Here is a 25,594-nt window from a genome sequence, read left to right as displayed (position 1 = left end):
CCTCCCCGAGAAAGCAAATCCTATCCTGCGGCATTCGACTTGCAGGTCACAAAAAGAAACAAGAGAAAAAAAAAATAAGAAAGAGCCCTGCCGATTGTACTTTGTCTTCGCGCACATTCTACTGAGATTCTTCGACGTCGAAGCCCAGCATTCCCGCAAACCTTTCCCTAACTCCCACGTTGAGTATACCTTGCGCACCGCATTTTTCTACCCAATTTCGCTTTCTTAAATAAATAAACGCGAAAAACAAAGAAAGGAAACTACGTCTCGGTACCAAAGTGGCCGCGCCGATCCTCAACGAACATTGCAACACAGTCTCAGTCTCGTTTCGACCAGCGTTTTATCCCCCGGAATCAAAGCGAGGGAAGCGGGCGCGCGACGGGCCGGACCGCTCGTTTCCTCGCAGATTCACTCGCGGAGATCGAAAAGCGACCAAGTGGGGACACGCAAAGACGTCATCGTCGGTAAGCCAGCCATACACGGCCGATGACTAGGGAGAATAAAAGAAATCTCCCCCCCCCCTCTTCTTTTTTCCCTCTCTCTCTCCTAGAAGCCACCGAAACAGCGGTGACGACGGCAGCAAGCTCGAAGGGGGACACTTTTGAAATATCGCCCCAGACGGCAGGTAAGCCATAAAGCCTTTCGGGAGAAGAAGGCCTGGCGCGCGTGCGGTGAAGGCAGGGGATGAAATCTTCCTGTCACGGTTGTCGTCCTGGCATCGACCGGTGGGACCAAAACTGTCTCTCTCTCTCTCTCTGCTGGCTTGTACAGTGCGCGCGCGAGGTAGAGAGGCAGGTGCTTTCGCGGGAATAAACTTTCCGTGTCTCGGAGGCTGTTTTTCCCTCTCCCGCTTATCGGTACTCCGCATCGCCGAGCGCTCATCCCCCCCCCCCCCCCCCCCCCCCCCCCCCCCCGGCGTTCCTGGCGAGCCGGAGCGCCCTGAAAAGAGACCGACCTCGATCCTTCCCAACACTCAGAAAGGGATCGCGCTACGGGCCGAGAGAGCGCGCGGCTGCACAGCCTCGCCCTTATCTGCCGTCGTTCGCTTCGGCCCCCGCCTCTCGCCTCGCCTCCGGAGGCGCGCCCGGCGCACGAACCACTTTCCTGTATACGTCGTCTCGGGGCGTCAAGGTCTCAAGCAGAACGGAAGTGACTGCAACGGCTTTCTTTGCGACGGCTGCAGCTTCTAACCTTTCTCGAGAGGGATGCCCGGAGCTCGGGGAGACGTAAAAACACCCTCCGGGCCTTCGATCGCGCCGTGTGTTCCTTCCCTTTTGTGTGGGCTATAAGCGCTTGGAGGGAATAGGCGAAACGCCACGCCGTTCCCTACCGCGACTATGGTGTTGGCTTTGTTCCTTTCATTATATGTTACTTATACTCCGTATAGCCTATACACCTTGTGCCGCGAAAAACGATGCGTCATTGTATACCAGCCAAGACTGACCATGGCGTCGGATGACCGGTGGCTTTTCAGGGAGGTTTTCGCGCGTGAGCGGGGACAGGAACCAGCGAGGGATGGACCGTCATAACGTGCTCGTTGGATTCGGTCGGCATTCTGGCTTTTTGAGCCGCTATAAATGGGTGGGGTGCCACGATGCACGCCCAGTCTGTCATCTTACTCGGACTTCCTTCCATCTTTGACTTCGGCTTTAGTTGTCTTCGAATGGCGTGCTCGTGTTTAAGCCCACCATTTTGCCAGCGACTAGTTTCGCAGGAATCGGCCTCGCTATCGACCTCATACTGTTCAAGGAAGACTAACGCGTTCCTTACGTCTCTTTTCCTTCGAGCTGGTAGCTCTCAGCCGCGTGTTTCAGCCGTCTCCCATCACAAATGTCAACTCTATTCCCGTAATCTTCTTTGTCGGTGGCAAAGAATGAAATTCGATGGAAGCGTAGTGGACACACCTATACGCATGGGCTCTGTACTTTAGAAATTTGAGCTTTATTCGCATCAAGTACTCTTTTAAATAATGGAAAAGGCCTAGCAGAAACAGCTGTCATAATTAACAGCTTGACCTAGCCGTTATAACTAAAGTGTGCGTCCTATATCCTTTGTTTTTAAACAAAATAATGATAATAATAATCGTTATTATCTACCAGAAAAGGTCCCGCGAGTAAAAGCGGGTAATAAATATTTATTCACACAAAGAAACAGCGTACGAATAGCATGTTGTCCAAGCGACGGCCCAGCCCACAGAAGATGGCCAGGAGGTCTACTACGGCAGTGTCTTGCTGTTTTTCAATGAGGTCGTGAGCTTCTAGCACTATAGCTGGCGCCGTCATTCCCCAAGTCAGCACATTAGGCGTGTCTTAAAGACTTGAGCCTCACCGTCGACAAGACGCGCAGAAACAAACGAAAACACAATACACACACACACACAAATATGAAGCGACAGTGTCCAACTAGAGCCCTAGTGAAGTACTTGAATTGCGATTAACTTTGATAAAATCACTTGATATCAACTACGCGTAGGAACCCTTAGTTATGGACCAACTAGATTTTTTTTTGTTCAAGGCATGTGGAACGCAGAATTACCCTCTTTGAGCAATCGCTGAACCGAGCTCAATGAAAATCGATGACTTTAAGAGAAAGCCCCGTCCCAGTTTACTTATGTTCTATTTAAGCTATGAAATAATTCTGGAAACACTGAAAAAGATAGCAGGACTTCTAAAAGAAATTAGAAACCATGTTAAAAAGAAAAGAAAGAAAATGGAACTGAGTGATCTGTATACCTACTAAGAGCACTTGACGAGGACCCATTTTGATAGTTACGCATATGTACCTAAGGTACACCGTTTTATTGTGAACGTAAACCTTACGCAACTCATGTAACCACGCTAACGCGCGCGAAGGAGCATCATAATGCAATTTCTTGGTGCCCCCTTCTAACTTTAAACTCTGCATTTTTTGCGGTTTTCATAAGAGCGATATCCTTTTTTCATACTTGTGTTAAATAAGGAATTATAAAGCTATAATTGTATAGAAATTCTTCAAATTTCTCTCACAAGAAAATCAAAGGCATAAATAAAGTTATTTTATCAGTTGATAGTATACGACCTTTTTTAAAATGTGTTTGAACAGTTATCTAATCAGAGAGCATTTTAGCGTTTCACGCGCCTTTGAGTGCGCCAGTTCCCGAGCTGAAACTACCTCTTCTTACTAATTCCCACTGTAAATTCTTGAGCACACGGTAAGCCAGGATTGGCGAAACGCGTTTCTTGCTAAATACGCTCGTTTTAAAGGTTTTGCACTTAAAAAACAGTGCTTAGCAATGTCTGCAAACGCGTACGCGTCATCTTTTCTCTTAATTGAAGCAATTCTGAATTAGACAACTTCGGCGATCTGCGAAGTCATTCGCACATTCTGACCCATTCCTTCGAGGAGAGCTTTTTTCCAAATGTCTTGGAAACTGCTAGCCGAAGCGAAACACAGGCAATGATGGGCCCCGTGTAATTGCTATCTCGTTAAGAAAAACTCTCGCAGGCATTGCAAAACGAAAACAGAATCAAAGAAATTCCCCGACTTTTTTTTTCTCCCGCTCTCGATGCGTTTGAGTTTTGCAAATGCGTCAATAAAGAACCAGAACGAGTTTACTGTGCACATTACTCCGTGTTGAATCTGCTAAAAGGTAAAAGATGCGCCACTGGAAAAGTCGTTCGCTCTTAAGGAGAAACGCCTAATTAGTATTCAAGCGCTCATGACAACTCAAATTGTTCCTAGACACCCGAAGGTTATTCATTAGTTAGCCGATACCTCAGCAAAGCGTTATACTATCCACTCCCCCCCCTCCTTTTTTTTTTTCCTCATAAAGTAGGACTGTTGAGGATATAGCGGATAGAATACTGATTAGGGTGCTTTCTCTAACTGCGGGGAAAGAGGAAGAAATTGTGGGGAATTGTGGGAGGGAAAGTGCACAGAGTTGAGCGAGACGAACGTTCGGTTTGCTACCCTGCACAAGAGGAAGAGGGCGTAAATGAACGAGGAAGAGCGAAAGAAAGGGAAAGGAGAAGCGCAAGAAAGTGCACGCATCCAGAGCACCGACAGCGCAGCGACAGCGATGGCCGTGTCACCAAACTATGATGTGAACGGGCCATATGCCAAAGGGAAAGGTACAAAGTTCGCCCATTGTGCTGCGCTAATTCTTCCGTGATCCTTTGAATCAACCAACACTGCACACGTGGAAATGAGGGGCGGTAAATTTGTGGCTTTTTTTTTTTTCTTCCGGTTCTGTTGCCACCTTTGGTTTTCGCTGCGCCGAGTGGTGTCGGTGCGACTGGGTGCGAGCAGAGATGTTTAGCTTACGGCTATTGATCTGACCCCTTATGCCATTTTGATTGACCCCTTATGCCATTTACGTCACTTGCAAATTTAGCACGTATACTATAAAGCTACTACCGCGCATGCGCCGACGCTGCTTGGCTAACAAGGCAGCTCTTCCTCTCGGGGGTGTAGCTCAGAGGTAGATCGCTCGCTTTGCATGCGAGAAGTGCCGGGTTCGAACCCTGGCACCTCCATGTGGTGTTGTTCCCTTTTTTTTTAATTCCTTCACAATTTTCAAATCGGTTTTAAGCCTGCCGTAGCTCATCTGCAGCTGAAGCTGTTAAATTTTCCTTTAGAACTTTTATGAGCCACTTTAATATATGTAGAGCGATAGCAACATGCTAAACATATCTATGCTCTTGTGACAACCTAAGAACTACCCTAGAAATAACTCCGCGCACAAAACCGCACTGCATCTACTCTTTTAGCCTCTGTGCTCCAAAACATGCTTCCCGATGCTGGAAGAAGTTCGCATCCTCCCGTAACGACGCGCAAATGAGCAAACGTAATTGACTGGCACATCTATGTAGAAATTACTGTTGTTCGGTCGTCAGACCTCTGCCGACCAAACACCGTCGTGGGTCCTACAAATTTATCTTGCACCCCGCTTTTTCAATCTATGTTCTTTCGGTGAACAACATAGCTAACGTTAGCCGGGACGCACACGGTATGGCGTACTTGAGGAAGAGGGTCGCTTACCCAGGGTGAGCCTCTCGCCGGTGTCGGGGGGCAGCGTGAAACCGAGCAGAGTCATGGACGAGATGAGCACGCAGGGAATGATGAGGTTGAAGCCGTAGTAGAGCGTGCGCCGCCGGATGTGGATAGTGTACGTGATGTCGATGTACGGCTCTGGGCAGCACGCATACTCGCGAACGTTCCGCACTCCCGGCACGCCTGCGCACAGCGACCAAGCCGTTTTTAGACCAAGTGCAATGAAAGAGAACAGACCGTGAAATGTATCGGCCACTGCCGATATGGTGGTGGCGCAAAGAGTTATCGGCAAAACGTAGGTTTAGGCTCCACAAAGTGCTGTGTGGTGGTGGTGGTGGTGGTGGTGTTTTTGCAGGAAGTGGTGCTTACACACTCAAGGTTGACCATAAATCGGTAATTAGGAGAATCTTTACCTCCAAATGAGTTATTTACGACATGATATTTTGGAGAAGTTGGTGCTTTTAAGCAGCGTTGGCTGCACTTTTTCACATGGAATGAATATGTACTGAAAGTAAAATAACAAGCCACCACTAAAGAAGAAAGAAAAAAAGAAAAAAGAGAAAAAATGTAGACAACACGAAGGCACTGATATCAGACACACACTCACAGTAGAGATCACATAAAATATACTGCATGGTAAAGTTATCTCACAGAAATACAGAAATGACAAATCGCAAGAGAGGTCCCATAAAATACCCTAGAATGAAATTTCAGCTCGAATATATGCACTAACGACAGCTCTCAAAAGACGTCACACAAAGCACACTGGAACTTAAACGTCAACTCATATATATATGAGTTGTCTATGAGTGTATGTATATATATCTATATATATATATATATATACTTGCGAAACTCAGCTAGCCATTTTTCTTCGTGACATTCACGCCAACCTTGATATTAATCTACAAATTGACTAGACTTCGCTAAGGCATTCGATAAAATACCTCATCAACGCTGGCTTCTTCAACTTTACCAGTTGAACCTACACCCAAACATCATCGCGTGGATTAATTAATTTCCTCACGCATCGCTCGCAGTCTGTCTTTATTAATAACGAACCCACCAACCCACTTCCAGTAACCTCCGGCGTCCCGCAGGGTTCCGTCCTCGGTATTTTGTTATTCCTCATTTACATTAACGACCTACCCCAGCACGCATCTTGCCATATCCGTTTGTTCGCCAATGATTGCGTTATTTCTCGTTCAGTGACTAACCCTTCGGACCAAGAATCCCTTCAGGCAGACCTAAACCATGTGCTAAACTTGTGTTCGCAGTGGATAATGGCACTCAACCCTAACAAATGTAAGTACATTTCTTTTCAAAACCGTCGCAAGCCTTCTGCTTTCGAATATACCGTTTCTAACTCCCCTGTTGACCTCGTCCAGTCTTACAAATACTTAGGTATTACCATTTCTGATGATTTGTCCTGGCGTCTGCACGTGACTAACCTGATATCATCGGCTAATAAAACACTAGGTTTCTTAAAACGTCACCTGGGGGAAGCTCCTCAACACGTCAGACTTCAAGCACACACTTCACTCATCAGAACTAAACTGGAATAGGCATCGCCCATTTAGAAGCATATCAAGCATATTTAGAAAACTCCATGGAAGCTGTACAAAACCGGGCTACCACGTTTACTGACGCTTCATATATATAGTGATACGACGTTAGCATATCATTTCCAAAATTGCAATCAGGGGTGCTATAACGTAAAATGATTCGCAACTGTTTTGATTCCAATTTCTGCAATCAGCCTCCACGATTGGTCAAAACATTTTCGGCCACTCCCACTTAGCCTGTCATGTCACGTGACGTCACGAAAACCGCGATAGCTCCCCATCTGACATAAGGTGTACACACTGATTATGCATGATTAAACCGCACAAAAGAAAAGGAATAATTCCCGATTCGACGCCTTTTCACCATTAGCCCCCTGCTATTGGTCCAATGTTTTCTGGCTACGCCCATTTCGCCTGTATGTCACGCGACCTCACAAAACCGCAAAAACTCACCACGTCAAAGTGACGTGTACGCGAAAAAAAACGCATTATTATGCCGAAGAAAACTGAAAATTTTTCTGAATAGCCACAGACTGACCCGTTCCGAAAGGAATAGAAGATGGCTGCCCGCCGATCGCTCAGGCCCTCGCTACTCGCACCTGCCGGTGACCATGTATTTATTTGCGCATGATAAGCCTTTTTGCGTGGCAGTAAAACGTTATCGAGCCCTTTCGGCATGCATACGACATCGCTCTGCCAACTCTTCCTTGCTGAGGATCCGTTTTAGCTGCATTCTTATCCTTCCGTTGCACGCCACTGCGATTTTCGACCAGCCACCGCAAGCTAAGTAAGGCGAAGCGGACCAATCGGAGAAGCTGGCACCCCCCTCTTCATGCGGTTATCTATTTTCCCTGTGCTGACCCGGCCCCATCGAAACCTTCTCCACTAGACATGCTCCTCGCCTCTCGTCAGCCAATTAGATAAGAAACACCGCTGAGTGTAGAGAATGTTATTGGTTTTGAAAGCGAACAAAAGGTGACCTCCTATAAACGAGGAGAGTGATTGGGTTGTTCAGACAACGCTGCGGGTCACCGCCCGATGCTTGCGTCGGTGGTTACGTAAATTTGACGTCAGGAGTTTGGAATCAAAACAGTTTGGAATCATTTTACGTTATAATGCCCCAGGTTTGTGTAATCTTTCTGCTCGCCGTCGCATTGCCAGTCTTGTTCTGTATCACAAGTTCTTTTATTCGCCACTAAGTCAAGAACCATACATCTGCGCACCCCCACCACGCAGATCCCATCGCATCGCTCATCCTCTTCAAGTTTTGCGTCCACGAGCCTTTCACTATTACTTTTATTACCTCATTTTTTTTCACCAGCAGCAACTACTGACTGGAACGTCCTTCCCCATCATATCGCTGCCACAACATGTCCATCAACATTTTCGACTGCTGTAAACGCCTGCATCTTGTTAACGCCACCGCTAATGCAACACACACCAATAGGGGTCTTTAAGGAAAATAAAGTCATGAGATGCGATGTGATACACCTATATCGTATGTGTGTCCGAGTGGGCGATCTCGGTGATAGTGGGGACAGTGGCTTCATGGGAGCCAATATGGAAGGGCTAGAAAAATGTAAAATAATAATAAAAAGTCTACGAAGTTCAGTTGCTGCAAGTTCAGGAAAAAGAAAAGATGAAGTAGTTAGTAAAAAAAAAATTGAGAAGCACTACCTACAGACAGAGAAAAAGACAAACGACACAAATTGTATTGGAAACGAGTTTAAGTAGAGGGGGTGTAAAAGCGACTTAAGGATATGTTGACTGGCACCAATGAAACTGACAAAAACAAAAAAGTCTACAACAAAGCCACTGCGGCTTGTTCGTTCGTCCCGGTCTTTGTGGTTGGTCTGTACTCGATGAAGAAGAAAAATAAGAAAAATTGCAAAGGTTCCATGCACTGTGGGAATGAATGTTACGTCTGCAGGTATAACTGGCTACCCAGTAATAATTAGGGTTCAGCAAAGCGTTGCCAGGTGGACGACCGCGCTTGTGTAAATGGAAGAGATGTGTGCGTGACGCGGCCATCGTAACACGACGACGTTGACGGTGACGACGATCGTGTGACGGCAGCGACATGATTTCTACTGCGTCCGTTCGACGCGAACTTGTACGACATGTCCACTGCTGGATTCTGCATAGGTATTGAACGGGCGTTAGCGAGAGATACACACATTGTGACGGAATCTGCGACGAGGTAGTACGTACCATGCCTATGTCATGTGATCTATGTGAAAACGACAATGGTAGTTATACGCCTGCGAAGCGATGTTAAAACGCGATCAACCTGAACCGACCATGAAGGCGGTACAACGTCGCAGAGTTCCACCTTTGAAATGCAGTGCTTGCCTGCTTAGATAACTGCAATGTGAAAATATATGTATGGAGTCAATACCTTAGTCAAGTTTCCGTCCCCGCTTTTAATGCAGACCCATAAAACAACTTCAAGCTCATCAGCGTCGAAGAACGAGAAGCTTTACTTGTGGAATAACGACAATGGCCATTTGATCGGGGTGACAAGATTATCACTCCCATAAAGAGTAACTATAATTGCTCCACTTTCTCGTTCTCACAATTAGGGCTTGTCCTCTGTTGCACTAAAATCGTCTTCCGGCAATGACATGCGCATTGCTTCCGTGAACACTTGGTGGTACACGCGCCTGTGGCAATACATCTGCTCACTACTGGTGTCCTTGCTGTTGGCATAATGAAGAAATATCGATGACAGAGGGAAGTAAAGAGGCCTTCATATGATGAGAAGCATGCGCTTTCGCAAAGCAAAAGGCGTAGTCATTGTTAAACGCAACAGCCATTGCCTTGAGCCTGACCTGAGGAAACACTCTGTGGAGAGCTCGCCATGAGGTGCACCGAGTGTACGTAACTCTATAAGTGAAAGAAGCAATGTCTAGTGGCGTTTAAAGCACTCGGGCAAAGGTGCAGCACGAGTGAAATCCATTTCGCGATGAACTGGCGAACCGAAACGATCCGAGTGCTTCCCAAAGAATGCAGATGAGTAAAGAAAAAAAAATTATGAAGAAGCTAAAGACTAGTGAAAGAGAACGAGCCACCGGAAAACCGCCAAATGTTTGGGAAGCTCTCCTTCGGTGGAGTTTTCGAGTTTCCAGAGGCGCTTGTTGCGGCCGGGTTACGCTGAGTAAATAAAAAGAGGGAACTAAATCAAAAAGAAAAAGAAAGAAAAGGAAGAAGCAAGTGCATCCAGCGAGACGCGGTTCCTAGAATAATTCTCTCTTCCTCAAAGCGGGGCCAAACGGTGCGGGTGGTTGGAAGAGAAGGGGGGGAGTGGGCGCGCGCAGAACGCCGTCGTCGCAGAAAGAAGACTCGGAAGCGCCCGCACAGATCTTGAGAAATTCCTCGTGTCGAGACCCCCTGCCGGTGCATCGACGGCGCTGCCGCGGCACAAATTGGATTTCCTGCACCGCAGATATCGTCGTCGTCGTCTTCGAGGAGGAGGTGCGGTCCCGGCGCTCCGCTATGAATATATTGGCCGCGTCGAGCGCTTGCGATAGCTGTGCGGAGGACGGCGCGCCAAATACACACGCTCGCTAAGGGCTTGGAATCTGGCGGGCGTGATCCGTGAAAAACAAACGCCCGCCGCCGTCGCTTGCGCAGTGCAGAAGCCTTCGCGAGAGCGCTCTTGGGTCTCACGCACGCCACCGGAAAGTCGGGCTATAGGTCCCACGGCCGTGCCCACGGATACGCTGTTTTGGCAGATAGAGTCAAACCGATACAAAGCCGGGACGTATACCAATCTTTGCGGGAACGATGCTGAGATTTGGCTATATAGCCGAGTCCTTAAGCTTCCACGCGAGAGAACGCTCGAATAAAGGTTTCCAACCTCTTTACATATACTATGGTCCCGATGCTCACTGAAGCGCTTGGGTATGGGTGAGTCAAGCGGAAGAGGCGCGGGGTTGTCACTTGCGCGCAAGAAACTGCATGGAAGCTCGGTTAAAGGTGAAATGCCTTGAGCTTCGTAGCCTAAAACGCTGTTTAAACATCGATATGATACAGCGCACAACGGCGAGCGAGTCATCTTGGGGGAGACGGAGCGCTGCCGCTATCATATTCGAACGCCTAACCTCGCTCGCATAGTAGGAGTTTGATTCTATCTCGGCGCACAGGAACATCGGTGTTCAGCGAACTTTCCGCGAACTCCCGGGAGAGTCGATCGGCTCCAGTGAGAAGCTGGGGGCGGTGCCACGTTCCTTTCACGAGGAATGCGTTAGAGATCGGATATATAAGTGTTCCTTTTTTGTCTTTTCCTTTTTTTTTTGCATTTTAGAAAAAAAGGTGAACGTACACCTTTTAGAACAAATGCCAGATATGGCTGCCTCCAGTGAAAATTGTCATGTACGCAACTTTCGAAATCTCTTCGGCGAGGTAAAAGAAATATCACCAGCACACAAAAGCTTGGATACAAGAACCTGTGGCTCTGCGGCATAAAGTGGGCATAAAGAAAGACTGGGAGGGGGCATGTGCTGACCGAGAAATGTTTTGTGAGTGCTGAAAGCAGCGTTTCTTAAAACATTATCTGAATACTCGATGAAAAAATTGTATCAAGAACTTTTATCAGCGGAGCTAGCGCAAGATAGTTGCTAGAAGATTCTGGTTGTTACTGTAGACACGTGTGAATGAGCAAAAATTAAGTGAGAAATTCGAAGCTCCACAGAATGCAGTTTTCGCATTCGTGTCATAACGCCTTTAACGCTATATACCATTTGAATTGGACAAGATATTTTGTCTCATACTAACTACGGGAGACAGTCAAGGAATCAGGTTGGTTGACTCGCGGAGTCCCATCGTATTGTCCCCTTGTAGTGATGGTGAAGAAGCAGACAGTAGTAAAAAAATCACCGAGGATTACAATAATCCATAATGCGAAATTTGAGCGCATGCAGCTGTATACGTGTTTTGATTTGGCGCGGACAATCTCTCTCGTGCGGCACGTTGCAAACGGAGCGAAGTGTGGGGCGACTGCCTCGCTAATCGGGAGATTGCAAGAGGCGGCGTGTGTGTGTTGCGTGGGCGCGATTCACAGCAGCCGCCGCAGACAGACCTCCGCTCATGCAGCGCTTTGTTTCCATACAGACGACGCGCGCTACTCTGGTGCTAGCTCGTAGCCATCGTCGCCGCAAAGCCCGTCTTGCAGTGGCACTACGCGTTTCTTCTCACGCTTTCGCTAGACCCTCCTCCTGCGCGTCATGTTTCTGATGCACGCTCCTCCTCCGCTTCCCTCCTCCCGCTCTCCTCGCTATCGACGTCTTTCATCTCCCGCTACGCTCCGCGTTCGCTTTCATCATTCTCTGTGTTCGTTCGCTCGGTTACGAGGGACAACGCCGACGCTCGACGCAGGAACGGGCGCCTAACTGCTGCGCTCTAAAACGAACTCTTAATTGGGTCGAACTCATGCCCAGATAAATAAGTAATGCTCAAAGCACAACGATAGCGGCGAGCACAGTCGGCGAAATCTGATCTGCGGCTCAAGCGCGTTGGCTATACATACATGACTAGTCGAAGATTCCAGGGCAATCGCTGGTGCTCCCGTGCCTTCCATTTGCGTTGCGAATGCAATTTGATTACGCAAGGTGCATTGACAACATATATAGACAACCGATAGAATCGGAGACAACAATCGAGAATGTTCTGATAGATACAGGCGCGCCTTGCCCCGAGCGATAACTTTAACAGTTAGAAAGTAAAAGAGAGGTCGCTGGAAAAATAGGATAAACAATATACGAGTGTCAATATTCTCTCTCTTTCTTTCTTTTTTTCCCTTTGCATTCAGTGTGAGTGATGGTAGTAGTGCTCATTTGCCCATCTTGCCCATTCGGCCCTGTTCTTAACGATACGCGACCATGACGCGTAGTCAGGCTGGCTAGTTAGTCAGCGCGCAACCCTGTCTGCAGCTCGATGGGATAAAAGGACAGACGTCTTGTCGATGTCCTCTTGTCCCAGTGTCAGTCACTGATCGTCTCAGCCGGCCCGCCATAGACGAAATTCACGGCTGCGAGTTTCGCAATTCGTTCAAGGTAGCCAAGATGCACAAAAATGCCCGAAAGTTGACGCAACGCATGCGCCAAGAACAACTGTGGGAAACAATCGGCGAGAACATGAACCATAGCTTCGCTTGGCCCACGCCCAAACATCGCCTCGTATAAACAAAAGTAAAAAAAAAAGGGAAGAAAAGAGAGAAAGCATCAAATATTTCTATCTTTCTAATACTTCTAAAAAAGAATATTTCAAATCAACACAGACGTGACATGTAGCAAAATTTAAACATTCGCCATGGGTTCACTTTCGAAAGTGTCACCGACGCCTGCAAGCCACAGGTTAAGGTGATCTAGTTAAGCGTGCTCGGGTCAAGCGCGTCGGCACGCAGCGACAACGTGGTGAGAGCCACCGCGACATTGTGGCAGTGGCGGCAGAAGCAGGAGCGTTTTTCGACGCGTTTTTCTTTCTCCCTGCTTCTCCGAGTACGACTGTGATTCTACGTGCGGCGGCGGCCGTTCGTTCGTCGCGAGCAAGAGTGCTCCGCACAGGTGTCTGCACGTGTATATACGCGTAACCGTTCCGACGGGGACCGACCTCCAACCCCACCATGGAGAGGGGAGGGGGGCGCTGCCGGCGATCGCTCTGGCATAACGGCCTCGAAGGGGCACGACCCTCACGGGACGCAACCAACCTCCCCGCGGAGAGCAGGTAAGAGGCGTGCGGAGCTTAGCGCGGGGAAGAAGGGAGGCTCGGTCGAGCACTGCACCGCGGCCTGGCGTCGACCGAATTCGGGGGGGGGGGGGGGGGGGAGCGCGCACCTCGAGGGAGCCACGGCCGCAGCCCCGGACGCGCACGTTATTGCTCTCGGCGGCTGTTTATCCTGTCGCTTACAGCGCAATCAATCACGCAGCATAGCCGTGCAACGCAAGAGAGAGAGAGAGAAAGTAGAAAGAAATTTATACGCAGCAGGATTCTCGCTCGATGCTGCATGCACGCACTTGCTGCTCGATTTGTCAACTTTCTTTTCGCATTTTGTTTTTGGTTTCCCCAGCTAGTGGGTGTCTTTTTACGCAGTGTCGTTCTTATAGTATATACCTGTTTCGGCGTCTCGTGGGCCGTTTGGCGACTTCATTGCTCCGCTATCGAGAATTTTAATCTTTTACCGCTCTCCTTGTGCATGTCGCACTGGCGGCTCGCCTCTCCTACCGTTGTCTTCTGTTGGTACTGTTTCACTTTGTTTCGGCCCTCCGACGTCTCTGTTTAAAGCGTTACGAACGCAAGTCGCACAAATTTTATATAAGGTACGATGTCGCTAGTTTAACCCTGTATTTTTTTTATTGGCAATCTTTCTTTTGTCAAAGGTAAGTCATTTACGACTAACTGATTGTTCTTCGTGGACGCAAGCCATTAATTTCAACCCGGCGAGCTGAAATGAAAGACATCGCTCGGGGCTCAGTTACGATTCACTTCATCGAGTTTACCTCCGAAGAGCAGGGGATTAAACTTCTTGGTACGTACCATCCGAAAAAAAAATAATAACGCTAAATTTAAGTCCGTCTCCAGGAAGACGTAGTCATCTCATGCATGGTGAAACATAGCTTGCGACCCACTTTGGTCACATGTGGACAACTAAAATTTTCTATTAGATAAATAGCAATGCATTTCAGTCTCGAAGCAGTACAAATACCCTGTAGTCATCGTGGTTAGTGTCGGGTTTATATTTAGAAAACTGCGCATCCTATAGCAACGTATACAAAACTAGTAACTTATACAGTGGACGTAACATTAACGACGAAGAACGAGCTTAGTGCAGCAAAATGTATGTCAATTTGCATATTGTGTATTCAACTAAATGTTATTAGGCAGGAAAAGTATTGACATCAAACGGAATGAAACACCGGATGACTGCTCAATTAATTAAGTAGTATCTGGCTGTATGTATTTTTTTACAAAGAGGCAGGTAATAGTGACTGCACATTTCGGGATGTAATTTCTCTCTGCTGGTCGAGCAACAGCACTTATGCGTGCTATTGGAGACGCATGGAAAATAGCTGCAGTGTAGGGCGTAGCGCTACTGTACGCCTAGGAAACGAAGCTTTTTTTCTCCCTGCTTCTATTTCTTTATTTATTTCTTAACATATATGCAGACATCCATTGCTGCAGTTCCTTTACGCTAATTCCAACCGTAAGCACTACTGTTTACGTTGAGAAGAAAAAGTAAACAAAGAATTTTATGCTGAGAAATTTGGAGACGTTTCCCCATTTATGCTGACGAAGTCCGAACAGCCGAATAGCGTTCGAACTTATTCAACGGAAGAACCAAGAAGTTCAGCAGCAACCACTTTTGCTGTTCTTTTCCTTCATTTGCATGTTCGGCCTAGCGAGGCGACATAGAGCAGCATAAAGTACAAGGTGGTGCATAGTTAAGGGTTGACCTGGACGTACCTATGCGGTGACCGCTGCTATATATAGAGTCGTATCAAACGCCCGCACCGTCTAAGCTCGCCCGCATCACACAGTGAACCCAAATGGAATCTGTCTATGGCGAAGCGCATAAGTAATTGATGTCGGAACGCGTCTGTGTAATGCGTTTTTCCGGACAGCAGCGCCCCCTGGACCCGATGTGCAATAAATAAGTGCGTTCACCGCGTGTCGTGCTAGGCTGCGTGTCGTAAACATAGACCGGGTGGCTGCGGAATGTTTACAAATTGCAAGTAGGAATGACTCTGTCATGGTTAGTTCGGAATCACTGTAAGCGCAAGGGTCCGCTTGATGTCCAAAAAAAAAAAAGTGAAAGCATAGGGCTAAAAAAAAAAAGTAAACCCGGGAAGTTGGAGATTTTCGTTATTTGTACAGCCTCCTGCTACGCACTTGTGATTAATAGTAGAGGGAGCAGCAGTAGTTTTCAAAGCAATAATTTCTCACGAGACGTGGACTGCACTACGATGTATTAATATATACAAGGATCAAAGGGCTAGCTGGCCGTGCAAATACTGCCGGCAATTGCTCCGGTCACGCTCATTTATCAAATGAGGTATACAGCCTCAACACTCGGCAAATATAAAATCAAGGTTTGGCACTGAATCACACCACCGCAGGATCAGGCGAGGTTTTCAGCTTAACACTTCGGCTCCTAATGACGCTTTTATGTGAGGCGTAGCTTATGAGCCGATGTGTCCTGTTTACGTTTTCGTCATCCAATTTCTCGCGGAAGTACGTCTTCCTGTCAAGCTGTTTTCTTTTTTTTTCGTCCTAAGTTCGATCAAATGAGACATCTTCATTGAAGATTTCTCTCAGCTGAAACAGGCTACAGTTCAGGTCGTACGACAAAGTGGGGTAACGTATTAAAAAATTCCTCTCGATGTAATTCCGTTTCTACTTCTTGTCCTTCGCTACTGCGATAAGCCGATGTTTGCGATAACGGCGGCACTCGCGAGCCAACACCGATAAGTGGAAGGAATCAATTTCCACACCGAACAAAAACTGTGCCCAAGCAATACGCTCAAACAATGTTAGCAGCAATGAGACGATACAGATATCATCGTATAGTGAACTAGGAAAAGCAAACGGAGAAGACTTTGCCGTCGAGCACAGAGCAACTTGCTCCGGAGCACGTTTCGGCAGCTTTTTCGGAGACTGCTTGGCAGATCGGTAAACAAGGATCCTCGCGAGAGAGAGAGAGAACAACTTATTTAAAAATAGACCCCAGTCCGGGTCCTCGCGAAGAATAGCCGATTCTTTTTTGAGGCTTCTCCAAACACCAGGGCGATGGAAGAACAAGCGTTCAATTTCGTCCTCGTTTTAGGTACTGGGATGAACCAAGCTGTGGAGAACTTTTCACTCAAAACGAGTATCAACGATAAAAAAGGACAGAAGTAGCAATGGTAAGATAAAACACAGCCTCACAGAAACCAGGCAACAGTGGAACGAACCGGCTGTTCAGAACGGCGATACGTCTAGCGAAAAGTGCTCTCTCAGAAAACGAGGTGAAGAAGATGCGAAAAAGAAAAAAAAAATAGCGTGGCTTGCACTGGAGGCGCAATGCTAAAGAAGACAGCAGAGCTGATGGGCACCTAGTTAGTCCTGGCTTTTGGGCTAGGCTAAGCACTACCAAGTCATCCCCAGCATTTTCCATAATTTATTGATTATTGGTCAATTATCGATTAGCTATTGATTGGATATCGATTGGCTATCGATGACTGACTAAGCTTAAGTAGTCCCACCATGCTTAGCTAGACTTAACCAGGCTCAGCTTTGCTAGTTCACAGGGGTATGTGCCATTGTGCTTGGGCTCTTTCTGGATTGGCCCACATTTTTTCTGGACGACTAACGGAATAACGGCCTACTTAAACAGCTCTGCTGTTAAAGAAGAAAAAAAAAGCAGAAAAAAAGAAGGCACCTTTTAAGTGTGGTGATGAACTTTGCGATGAGCGCGCGTTTCATTTCCGAAAGGCCATTAGGCCAGTTGTAAGTGCAGGATTATGTTACGCTCGATGCAATGCGCTTACGACTGCTCTTCGCAGCGGTGCATTGCTCAGCGGTCACGGCTGTGAACTAACGAGCACGGGTAACTTTGCCAAAACGTTTCCAATCTACCAGGACAGCTATATCAACTGAGAGAGAGATAGAAATGGAAATATGCGAGAAAGAGAGGTATATAATATTGAAAAGAAATGCAGATATGCCAGTATAACATCGTACATACGACAAACGCATCTCTCTTATCATGGAAAAACATAACCAAAGCTGCTGGCAGGAACAGATTCTGGTATAGACGTCTCCCCTTACAAAAATAAACGTTCAGATTGATTAATCATTAGTACAAGTTCTTCTCAGCATTTATTGGACTTATATGAAGAGTTTTCTAAGGATCTGTCTTGAAAAGGTTACGTAAAGGAGAAAGAGAACACTAAGATACAAAAACCGTCTGAACATACGCACGTTACATATGTATACTTATAGTAGGCGATGAGGACATAAAATGGACGCGTGCGAAGAAAGTTAAGTTGCACAGTCGAAATACTTTCCTACTCTTCTGAGGAACATTAAATAGACTAAATGCCACACATAGTGAAATTAAAATTTCTCTGCAACTTCAGGCACGTTGTACTGTTTGCACTTTGTTGAAGACAGAAAAGAGAAGACAGTTCTTTCTAGCTATGAATCACTAATTAATCATTACACGCCTCCGGTCTCACTGATCGCCGGTAGCCCCACTACGCTTATGATGTAGTCCAACCCTTGAAACCCAATATTGAACTGCATGTACCCAGCCTAATGAATAACGCAGTTCTAAAACGCGATACTATCTTTACAGCGACTACTGCGCTACCAAACCTATGGTTTGAGGAGTCCCCATATGTCATATTTGAGAAAGACGAAGGCTCAAGCTTCCAGAGAGGTGACATAGGCTATGCGGCACGCATCAAGAATAACGGAAGAGAGACACGTGACTGCTGCTACCACAAGAGAGAGGCCAAATTACCTCACCCAAAGAAAAGCACCGAGAAAAGGCACGCAGGTCAGAATTTATAATTGAGACCTGCTTGTGAGAAACGCAAGTTCGCACAGAATGTGCCCATTTGACTCTGCAAGGGTGGTACTGTGGGATCCACAGTACAGTTGTCTTTTCAGCCACTACATATTACGCCAGCTTGCGAAGCCCGGTTCCGTGGTACACACAAATCATGGTTCGGTCAGTAACACTGCTAACATTATTCAGCTCATTACCGCGAGTGTGTGGACAGCTTCTTTGTGATTACGCGTTTCTTTGCTTGAGAATATAGTGTTAAGCTAAAAACAGTTGTACTCATCACATTGCAAAAACATCGCATCAGAAAAATAAAAGTAGTTGTACTCATCACATTTAGTTGTATAGCATTTCAAAAAGAAAAAAAAAAGAAGAAAGATTCAGAGCCCTTTCACTACTGTGAAGATGGAAGCTAGCGAAGCTGTGACTGTAGTGGATCTGCTGTAGGGAATATGTAGTGAATTTATATATTATACTATTGACACGTACACATGTTTATCTTTCACCGGTAGCCGCTTTCAACATTGGCTGACAAATGTTAAACGTTATCGCTCGGCGCAGGACGCGCCTGCATTGGAAGCTTCTCGGACGTTATCAATGCTTCTATCCGTCGTCTGTGGTCACCGACGCCCATGTAATCTGATTGTATGAGCGACGCGAATTGTCTAGAACTTTCTGGAAGACACGCGGGCATCAGGGATTAATCTGGAACCTTCGATGACTCAGGTATAAAAGCCGACGCGTTTCGCCGCTGATCAGATTTTCGACGATCGCCGACTGTGTTCGCCGCTATCGTTGTGCTTTGAGTGTAGCTTGCTTTTGTGGGCACAGGTTCGCCCAATAAACAACCAGTTTCGTCATACACAGTTTTGTGACTGTTTTCTCTACCGTCACTACTACGTGACATCTGGTGGAGGTGCTAGTTCGTTCATGCACCGAACGCCCCCGCAAAGCCGCGACCCAAGCCCGAAACCGGAGAACGAGACCAACGTCGCCAAGGACCAGCGAGCTAGCCGTAGGCAGCAAGGACTTGTGCCGGAGTTCGGACTTCTTCCCGAAAAGACCACTGCAATCAAGGCCAAGTCAACGACCAAAATGGCAGCACCAGCGTCCCCCATCCTGCTGCAGCAACCTCGGGAGCCACCGACTTTTCGTGGATCATCGGCTGAAGACCCTGAAACCTGGCTGGAGACATACGAGAGGACCGCGACGTTCAACAAATGGAGCGACGACGACAAGCTGCGCCATGTGTATTTTTCATTAGATGATGCTGCTCGGACCTGGTTTGAGAACAGAGAGACCACCCTGGTGACGTGGGACCTATTTCGTGAGAACTTCATGAGGACTTTCACGAATGTCGTGCGAAAAGAAAGGGCCGAAGTTTTATTAGAAACCAGAGTGCAATTGCCGAACGAGAACATCGCAATCTTCACGGAGGAGATGACTCGCCTCTTCCGCCACGCCGACCCCGATATGTCAGAGGAAAAGAAAGTTCGGTTCTTGATGCGGGGCGTCAAAGAGCATCTATTCACTGGATTGATGCGCAACCCGCCCAAGACTGTGGCAGAATTTGTTTCGGAGGCCACAACCATCGAGAAGACCCTTGAAATGCGAGCCAGGCAATACAACCGCCGTGCACTGACAAACTACGCCGAAGCTCACGCTCTAGGCGCCGACGACCTGCACGAGACGATCAGAGCGGTTGTACGGGAAGAACTACAGAAATTATTCCCAAGATCGCATCCTCAGGTGACTTCAATCGCTGACATAGTTAAAGAAGAGGTTCAGCGATCACTAGAAGTGCCAGAAGTTCCGGTATCGCCTCAACCACAGCCGCAAGCGATGACCTACGCCGCCGTCGCCCGTCGTCAAGGCCCCCCCTCCGCGCTCGCGCCAGGGCCCCGTAACGCCGCAGTTCCATCGTCCACCGCCGCCGCCGCCAGCACGCCCGCCCGTCGCCCAGCGCAGCTCCCAGCGGAAGACGGACATTTGGCGCGCCTCCGACCACCGCCCGCTCTGCTATCACTGCGGGGAAGCCGGCCATGTCTACCGCCGATGCCCATACCGCGAGATGGGCCTACGAGGGTTCGCTGTCAACGCGCCACGTCCACAGCTTGGCGAGCGACCACGTGACATCGCCGACTACCTTGCCGGAGCCCAGTGGCAACCACGACGGCCCTCACGCTCGCCGTCACCAGGCCGCTACATCTCGCCGCATCGCCGCCTGTATGCCGGCCCAACCCGGGGCCGATCTCCCAGCCCATACCCGGGAAACTAAAAGCAGCAACCGATGGAGGTGCGGTTGCTGTACGACGCAATGCCGAAGATCCTCCGCCGCCGACGACGACGACGACGATTCGCGAATCATCACGACGAGATATCAGCACGCCGCCTAGCAACAGCCTTGACAGCACATCGCCGCCGAACGAAGACCTTCCGACGCGACGTAGCAGCAGCAGAGCAAGCCGACGCAGCCGTGATCCGACGCCACGAATTAACCGCAACGCCAGACGCCGGTCTACCGATCTAGACGTGCTCATCGATGGTCATAACGTCACCGCTCTCGTCGACACTGGCGCCGACTATTCAGTTTTCAGTGGCGCGTTCGCCGCCAAGTTAAAGAAGGTGCAGACGGCCTGGCAAGGACCCGATATACGGACAGCGGGAGGTCACCTAATAACGCCGGCTGGAATCTGCACAGCGCGAGTCACGGTAAACAACCGCACTTACCCGGCGAGCTTCGTAATCCTGCAGCACTGCTCCAGGGACGTCATCCTAGGCATGGACTTTCTACACCAATATGGTGCAGTCATCGACTTAAGGTCCAAGTCGATAACGCTTTCAACACACAAAGCGATACCGCCGGATACATGCATCAGTTACCATGCCTTGAATGTGCTTGAAGAACAAGTCACCGTTCCGCCTCACTCCAGCGTAATGATTTCCGTCGGTACGGAAGTGCCTGCAGACATGGAGGGCGTCATCGAGGGCGATCATCACTTACTGCTGTACCGTGAAATTTGCGTCGCTAGAGGCATAGCTGAGCTACGTGCAGGGAAAGCAACGGTGATGCTCACGAACTTCAGCCCCGAATACAAGCACATTAACAAAGGCACCACGGTTGCCTACATCGACGAAATAGTACAAGCCAGCAGTGCTTTCGCCTTCACGGATTCCAGTGCACCCGCAACGACGACTATAATACCTGAAGCAACTTTCAACGTTAATCAGAACCTTCCCAGGCATAAGAAAGAACAACTAAAAGCTCTGCTCCTGCAATACAAGGATTGCTTCTCGTCGTCGTCAAAAGTTCGACAAACCCCTGTCGCCAAGCACCGAATCATAACCGACGAAAATGTCCGCCCACTGCGTCAGAGCCCGTACCGAGTTTCGGCACGCGAACGCGAGGCCATAAGGCAACAAGTCGACGAAATGCTACGCGACGACATCATCCAGCCGTCCAAGAGTCCGTGGGCGTCCCCCGTGGTGTTAGTGAAGAAGAAGGATGGAACCCTACGTTTCTGCGTCGATTATCGTCGCCTCAACAAGGTCACGAAGAAGGACGTATACCCCCTTCCACGGATTGACGACGCCTTGGATCGACTATACAACGCAAAGTATTTTTCGTCGATGGACCTCAAAACCGGCTACTGGCAAATCGAAGTCGACGAGAGGGACCGGGAGAAGACGGCCTTTATAACACCAGACGGACTGTTCGAGTTCAAGGTCATGCCGTTTGGTCTTTGCTCGGCACCTGCGACTTTCCAACGCGTCATGGATACAGTACTGGCAGGCTTGAAGTGGCAGACTTGCCTCGTCTATTTGGACGACGTCGTTGTGTTTGCCTCAAGCTTCGAAGAACACCTGCGGCGCCTTGAAACAGTTCTTCAAGCAATCAAAACCTCCGGACTCACGTTAAAGCCAGAAAAGTGCCGCTTCGCATATGAGGAGCTCTTGTTTTTGGGCCACGTCATCAACAAGTCTGGAGTGCGCCCCGACCCTCAGAAAACTGCGGCCATCTCCAACTTTCCTCTGCCCGCTGACAAGAAGGCAGTGCGTAGATTTCTGGGACTGTGCGCCTATTACAGGCGCTTCGTCAAGGATTTTTCACGGATCGCCGAGCCACTGACGTACCTCACGAAGGCCGACGTCGAATTCAAGTGGGAGATGCCGCAAATCGAAGCATTTGAAGAACTGAAGCGACGCCTACAATCGCCGCCCATCCTTGCGCATTTCGACGAAAATGCCGATACCGAAGTCCACACCGACGCAAGCGGCGTAGGACTCGGCGCCGTGCTTGTGCAGAGGACTGATGGACTAGAAAGGGTTGTAAGTTACGCTAGCCGGTCGCTATCGAAGGCGGAAGCAAATTATTCCACAACAGAAAAGGAGTGCCTCGCCATCATCTGGGCTACATCAAAGTTTCGCCCCTACCTCTATGGCAGGCCCTTTAAAGTTGTGAGCGACCACCACGCCTTGTGTTGGCTAGCTAACTTGAAGGATCCTTCAGGTCGCCTCGCACGATGGAGTCTGAGACTTCAAGAATTCGACATCACCGTCGTTTACAAGTCCGGGCGAAAGCACTCTGACGCCGACTGCTTGTCTCGCGCCCCCGTCGAACCGCCGCCACAGGATGACCAGGATGACGACACTTTCTTGGGACCCATCAGTGCCGACGAATTCGCCGAACAACAGCGAGCCGACCCGGAACTAAGGAACCTTGTAGATTACCTGGAAGGCAAGACCGTCACTGTGCCGAAGGTGTTCAGGCGAGGATTGGCGTCGTTTTTCTTGCAAAACGACATTCTCCTAAAGAAGAACTTCTCGCCTCTCCGAGCCAACTACCTCCTCGTGGTACCCTCAGCATTGCGTCCAGAGCTTCTGCAAGCTATCCATGACGACCCAACGGCTGGACACCTCGGTTTTTCCCGCACGCTCGCAAGGATACAAGAAAAATACTACTGGCCTCGCCTCTCTGCCGACGTCGCCCATTACGTAAGGACATGCCGAGACTGTCAGCGACGCAAAACACCGCCGACAAGGCCAGCCGGACTTCTACAGCCGATCGAGCCACCTCGCCGACCGTTCCAGCAGATTGGGATGGACTTACTGGGGCCTTTTCCGACGTCGACGTCCGGGAATAAATGGATCGTCGTAGCTACGGACTACCTCACCCGCTACGCCGAAACAAAAGCCTTGCCCAAAGGCAGTGCTGCCGAGGTAGCCCGATTCTTCGTTGAGAACATCCTCCTGCGTCACGGTGCCCCAGAAGTCCTCATCACCGACAGAGGTACTGCCTTTACGGCAGAACTAACTCAAGCCATCCTGCGATACAGCCACACAAGCCATCGCCGGACCACCGCCTACCACCCGCAGACGAATGGCCTCACCGAGCGCCTAAATAAGACCATCGCCGACATGCTGGCAATGTACGTCGACGTCGAACACAAGACGTGGGATGCCATCCTTCCGTACGTGACCTTCGCATACAACACTGGCCGTGCAAGAAACGACGCACATGGCGCCGTTCAACCTGGTCTACGGAAGGAACCCGGCAACGACGCTTGACGCCATGCTACCGGACGTCACCGACGAAGAAAATCTCGACGTTGCCACCTATTTGCAGCGTGCCGAAGAAGGTCGACAGCTCGCCCGCCTGCGTATCAAGAACCAGCAGAGGACCGACAGCCGACACTACAACCTTCGACGACGCTACGTCGAGTACCAGCCCGGTGACCGTGTTTGGGTCTGGACTCCGATACGCCGACGAGGACTTAGCGAGAAGCTGTTACGTCGCTATTTCGGACCATATAAGATCACCCGACGTATTGGCGCACTGGACTATGAGGTCGTGCCAGACGGCATTTCGCAATCACAGCGGCGCCGGGCACGACCTGAAGTCATCCACGTGGTGCGTCTTAAGCCTTTCTACGCCCGCTGACAAACTTAGGTACTTTGTTACTTTGTTATTGTTTTTTGTTATTTTGTTTATTACGCATGGTTTTGTTTTCGCTTTCGTGTTTGTTTGTAGCATCGGGACGATGCTTTTTAAGGAGAGGGTATTGACACGTACACATGTTTATCTTTCACCGGTAGCCGCTTTCAACATTGGCTGACAAATGTTAAACGTTATCGCTCGGCGCAGGACGCGCCTGCATTGGAAGCTTCTCGGACGTTATCAATGCTTCTATCCGTCGTCTGTGGTCACCGACGCCCATGTAATCTGATTGTATGAGCGACGCGAATTGTCTAGAACTTTCTGGAAGACACGCGGGCATCAGGGATTAATCTGGAACCTTCGATGACTCAGGTATAAAAGCCGACGCGTTTCGCCGCTGATCAGATTTTCGACGATCGCCGACTGTGTTCGCCGCTATCGTTGTGCTTTGAGTGTAGCTTGCTTTTGTGGGCACAGGTTCGCCCAATAAACAACCAGTTTCGTCATACACAGTTTTGTGACTGTTTTCTCTACCGTCACTACTACGTGACACTATTATCATTACTGACTACATTGAGCGTCTTCGGCATGTTCGTCAAAGAGCAAGGACACAGGCATCTTGCATTCGCCTGGCGCGATGGCCAAGTAATGCGTTTGCTGCGCCAAGTCCGCCCGCGGCGCCGACGAGATCTCTACTGCTCCTGCTCTCGGCGGCTCATACCCACAATTCCAACGCGGGTATGAGCCACACGTGATTTCTTTCTTTCTTTCTTTCTTTCTTTATTTCTTTCTTTCTTTCTTTCTTTGTTTCTTTCTTTCTTTCTCTCTCTCTCTCTCTTTCTTTCTTTCTTTCTTTCTTTCCTTCCTTCCTACTTTCTTTCTTTCTTTCTTTCTTTCCTTCTTGTCCCTAGCTCATACCCGCATATCCCTGGCTCATACCCACATATCAAATGCAGCTATGTGCCACACGTGATTTTATTATTGTTAATCGTGACTTAACTGACGAGCATGTGATGTTATTGATGTCGTGTAATATCAGTCATGTTAATCATACATTCGTACCTTTCCATGCGAATTTTGGTATATACCATGTGAACGAGACGCCAGAAAACGAGACGAACAAAATTGTTGCCTACTTCCGGTGTACACGGACGCGATCTCCTGGAACCTAGTCCTTAACAGCTTCGCTGTAAAAACACTTCGCGAAAGTGTCTATGTGCACTCAACATGTACGTGTTCTGGATCTGCATGCATATTTTGTCTCTTTCCGACCTTGAAATTCTGCAGCTCACTCTTTTACCTTTTACACAATACTACTGATTCGCCAGCCTCATACTTGCTTTTGTTGAACTCCGTCTTTCACAACCCACATTGTCTTTCGTCGTGGGTACGTGGATCATTTCGCTCGTGACAAACAGAATTTCTTAATAGTGGCGCAATTCCTGCGTTCTGTCCGAATTAAATTGCAGATACAATATTTGGACGAAATTGTGGAGGCCTTGTATCAGCCGCGCT

General features: G+C 48.6%; 1 protein-coding gene and 1 non-coding gene across 3 annotated transcripts in view; one reads left to right on the top strand and one right to left on the bottom strand.

The window, feature by feature from the left end:
* LOC119446665 (neuronal acetylcholine receptor subunit alpha-7) overlaps positions 1-25,594 on the bottom strand; it is a 310,058-nt gene that overhangs the window by 26,300 nt on the left and 258,164 nt on the right. For both annotated transcript variants that reach the window (XM_049664324.1, XM_037711159.2), the window contains one exon: positions 5,020-5,214. In XM_049664324.1, coding sequence (XP_049520281.1) covers positions 5,020-5,214 — 195 coding nt within the window. The remainder of the gene's footprint in view (positions 1-5,019; positions 5,215-25,594) is intronic.
* Trnaa-ugc (transfer RNA alanine (anticodon UGC)) lies at positions 4,443-4,514 on the top strand. The gene has a single exon. It is a non-coding gene; the product is annotated as a tRNA-Ala (tRNA).

This window comes from Dermacentor silvarum, chromosome 3, assembly GCF_013339745.2.
Source record: "Dermacentor silvarum isolate Dsil-2018 chromosome 3, BIME_Dsil_1.4, whole genome shotgun sequence".
NCBI classification, from domain to species: Eukaryota; Metazoa; Arthropoda; class Arachnida; order Ixodida; family Ixodidae; genus Dermacentor; species Dermacentor silvarum.
This window is presented reverse-complemented; position numbering and strand designations above follow the sequence as displayed.